Source organism: Carassius carassius, chromosome 33, assembly GCF_963082965.1.
Source record: "Carassius carassius chromosome 33, fCarCar2.1, whole genome shotgun sequence".
Classification (NCBI taxonomy): Eukaryota; Metazoa; Chordata; class Actinopteri; order Cypriniformes; family Cyprinidae; genus Carassius; species Carassius carassius.
The window spans coordinates 20074788-20079176 of NC_081787.1; the positions used below are offsets into that span (position 1 = coordinate 20074788).

General features: G+C 40.6%; 1 protein-coding gene across 1 annotated transcript; it reads left to right on the top strand.

The window, feature by feature from the left end:
- Positions 1 to 473: 473 nt before the first annotated feature.
- On the top strand, positions 474 to 2410 carry LOC132114306 (alpha-2 adrenergic receptor-like). Its single transcript, XM_059522417.1, has one exon. It carries the CDS (start codon positions 1008 to 1010, stop codon positions 2223 to 2225), a length of 1218 nt encoding a protein of 405 aa, XP_059378400.1. The 5' UTR covers positions 474 to 1007; the 3' UTR covers positions 2226 to 2410.
- The last annotated feature ends 1979 nt before the right edge of the window (positions 2411 to 4389 follow it).

The following is a 4389-nucleotide window of genomic DNA, read 5'->3' on the forward strand; positions in this document are numbered from 1 at the left end:
ATTAGTCACTGGATTTTTTTGTTGCTGTCTATACAGACACATTAAAGACTACATCAGCTATTTATTGTTCAAGTTATTTTTACACATAAAATGACCCAGAAATCAAAACAAAGATAAAAATCACATGGGCTGATCTAAGACAACAGCACCGAGGATGAGGTTACGACTGATGCTGAGAAACTTCAAGAGGTCCAAATTCGGGAAGCTTTGACAAACAGATAGTCTCTTCCTCTGTGTATTAATTTACATATTCTGACACACACACATACACACGCGCGCACAGACACACACACACACACACACACACACACACACACACACACACACACACACACACACACGAATCCAATTTCTTGTGACATTTTGTATTAACATGCATGAACTTGGTCTTTAAAAGTCTTACATTTACCTTTATAAAACCTTCAGAAACCATGTATAAGGTTTATTATTATTATTAAATCTGCATAAAATGTCGTCTTTTTGTTAATGAGTATTAAGGATTTATGCAGGATAACATTTCTAGCAAAAATGTATGTTACATTTTGGAATATGCTTCGCAATTACTTTCTTTGTGATTATAGTTTTCATGCAAAATATATACATTCACAATATACCCTAGGCCTGTTGGTATGTGTTTAGCGATGGGTTGGACTAGTGCATGACGTCATGTGATTATCTCCAGCTCGAGTTCACACATCTGCACATTCAGTCCGGCGGTGTGGAGCGCTTGTGTGGAGAGCTGCGTGCGCCTCTCCGGAGCGCGCCTGACAGAACGCGCGCAGCGCAACTGTTCTTGAGTTCTTTTTGCGCGTCAGCTGATCGGAATCGAAACAGTTTGTGATTAAATGAATATCTGCGTGCACGATGAAAAGCTGTCACGCTGCAAGGATGAGAAGGTCGCGTCACCAGAGCGCACTGACAGCTCAAGTGTTTCAGTGCATGGGTGACACCACCTAACGCGTCAAGTCTGGAAAAACTAACCTGGCTGTAAGAAAGATGAACTCAGAATGGGTGTAACTCAGTCCAATGCAACGAAGGAGGATGCAAACATCACCATGACCTCATGGCCGTACACGGAGACGGCCGCCGCGTTCATCATCCTCGTGGTTTCCGTCATCATTCTGGTCACCATCGTTGGGAACGTTCTGGTCATCGTGGCGGTTCTGACTAGCCGCGCTCTCCTTGCGCCACAGAACCTCTTCCTCGTGTCGCTTGCGTGCGCGGACATCCTCGTGGCCACGCTAGTCATTCCTTTCTCCCTCGCCAACGAGATCATGGGACACTGGTACTTCGGCAGCACCTGGTGCGCGTTTTACCTGGCTCTGGACGTTCTGTTCTGCACGTCGTCCATCGTGCATCTGTGCGCCATCAGTTTGGATAGGTACTGGTCCGTCACCAAAGCGGTGAGCTACAACTTGAAAAGAACCCCGAAGCGCATCAAGTCTATGATCGCGGTGGTGTGGGTCATTTCAGCCATCATCTCGTTCCCACCTCTCATGATGACCAAGCAAAACGAGAAAGAGTGTTTAATAAACGACAAGACCTGGTACATCCTCTCTTCGTGCCTGGTGTCGTTTTTCGCGCCGGGGTTTATCATGATCACAGTCTACTGCAAAATCTACCGCGTCGCCAAACAGCGTTCGTCCACAGTATTTGTGGCCAAGAACGGGTTGGAGAGGCAGCCTTCCCAGTCCGAGACGTGCTTTGTGAGGAAAGATAAGTTTGAAAAAGTGTCTCCGAGCAGCAACAGCTCGGAAAGCAACCAGAGACAGGAGGAGCTGGATGACATCGACCTGGAGGAGAGCGCGACGTCCGACAACAAACCAAATAGCTCGCGATTCTCAAAGCACAGGCGGGTGGACGGCGCGCGCAGCTGCCCGCAGAGGACCTGCCGGATCTCCTGGGTTTCCAGTCAGGAGCAGAGCAGCAAACAGCTCGAGGTGGCGTCGAAAACCAAACTGGCTCAGATGAGGGAGAAACGCTTCACCTTCGTTCTGGCTGTGGTCATGGGGGTGTTTGTCCTCTGCTGGTTTCCTTTTTTCTTCACCTACAGTCTCCAGGCCATCTGCGGGCATAGCTGCAAGCCGCCTGAGGCGCTTTTCAAGCTCTTCTTTTGGATTGGTTACTGCAACAGCTCAGTGAATCCCATCATTTACACGATTTTCAACAGGGACTTCAGAAAGGCTTTTAAGAAAATCGTTTGCTTGACTGCGCAGCGCACCTAAGAGACTCGTATTTCGACTCTTTAGTCAAGATTAAAATGCCTGAATGTCATCAGAATTCATACCAAGAGGAATCTGCAAACTTATTATGGCTTTTTCCATAGCACTCTCATTTACTGTCATGCCCAAATTTATTTATTTTTTTCTACTTTTCAAATGCCTTTCAATGTATATAAACATTTAAAGTATGTAAAAAACGAAAAAAAGAAAAAAAAGAATTACATAAAACAACAGACATTGCATGTTTTTAATTATATGAGCTATCCAACAGTAAAATAACGTCACACCATTTCCAGGTATTTAGTGAAACACATTTACTGTTTCAGATGTCACTTCCACCAAAAAAGCTAAAGGACGGAACTGTAATTGACAGAACTGTACTGTGATGCATATGCACTTTGTTTACTTGTTAATGGAAAAGTTAAAGGAGTGTGAAAAGTGTGTTTTAAGGAAGTTTGTCATCTAAAGTGCTAAAAGGACCACATGGCCAAACATGTTTATAGCTGAAGAAACACCCAATGTCTTTTAATCAATTGCAAGAAAATAATCAATTTCTGAAAAGAAATGGTGTAGGATTTGTTTTGAATTTTCACTCAGAAATGTTTTTAGTAAATTTAGCAAATACAAAGACATGGCATGTCACACATAAACATGACATGAACATGAAATTTAGAGGTGAAAAACTGACTAGTATCTTCTTGTAAGATACTACGGTGCTGTGTTTTGGTGATTTTGTATGTAGCAAAGTCAGCTCTCAGAATTTCCATTGTTTTATAATTTAAAACCCAACAAAATATGCTTGTGCTCACTTTCTCTCTCTCTCTCTCTTTACTAATCCAATGACATTCAGACATTTTAAAAAGTGACTCTAGTGTGACTCTAATTCTTAGGGCCCCTGATGTACATATTGTTTGTATATATTAAATAAGAAATATTTGACTTCCATGTCACCACAGTGTCAACACTCTCAAATACATAAAATGTATAAATGTAAACAAAAATGACATTAAATATTATATTATATACTGTACTGCATATTTTCAATACAACTTCTATATACTGCACATTCGCAGACTATAAACACCAAATGATAGAATTGATGAATCCTAGTTATGGGAATAATACTGGTAAAGTGTTTATTAAAATGGAAGTGTCTGATAATTAACGCATTAGTAAAAGGTGGGAAGAATGTTACTTTACACATGGAATTGTTTGTGTTCAGAATATGTTGTGATGGTATTAAAAATCATATTTAGAGAATGTTGTTAAAGAGGCCGGGGCTAGTTGTCCCAAGGGCTATATCTCACTGTCTGTGATGTTTTGTGCCAAAGGACCAACCATAATAGTTGATCCCAAACATCTGCCTTAAATTAGTATACATTTAAATGTAACAATAAAACCAGGTGTGATTTGTGTTCTCAAGTCAAGAGTTGAAGGTCAGTGCAAGTTGTCACAATCTTTGCTGCCCAAAATAATATATTTTTATATCTTACCTTGTACATTTTTGCTTTTCATGAATTGTTTACTGTTTACATTAGGCTGAAAAGCCTTAATTAGTTATTTAATGGAGTGATGGCTTATCCCACATAGGATTATAAATGGTTTTCTATTTTTTCTTGGAATATAATGGTGCAAATGTTCAATAGGTTTAGTACTCGACACTTTAAGATGTGTGCCTATATGGACTTAAACTTATATTTCAGTATAAAGAAATATAACTAACCCCGGTCTCTTCTGTATGTGGGAAAAAGCAGTTTTGTAATGCCTCAAGGATCTCAGCATCTGATCCTCCATGTGCTAAAAAAAAAGCTAAATCACCTTTGCCATAACTACATTAAAAGCTCTTATTGACTATGAGAAACCAAAATGACTTGTTGATAACACACACACACACACACACACACACACACACACACACACACACACACACACACACACACACACACACACACACACACACACACACAGAAGGCCTAAAATAAACCTAAAATAAGGCTGATTCATACACATTGCAATCCATCATATTTTGTATCTTAATCTAAAGCCAGACAGGATATTCCTGCATTCAGGTAGGAGCGGCTGCTTAAGAGGTTTTATCTTAAAAATGCTATAAAAAAAAAGAGATGCAATATACTACTTTCCCGAAACCACTGTTATCACCCTTCAC

Coding starts and splice junctions, on each gene's coding strand:
- LOC132114306 (XM_059522417.1), top strand. CDS start 1,008: ATGGGTGTAACTCAGTCCAATGCAACGAAGGAGGATGCAAACATCACC.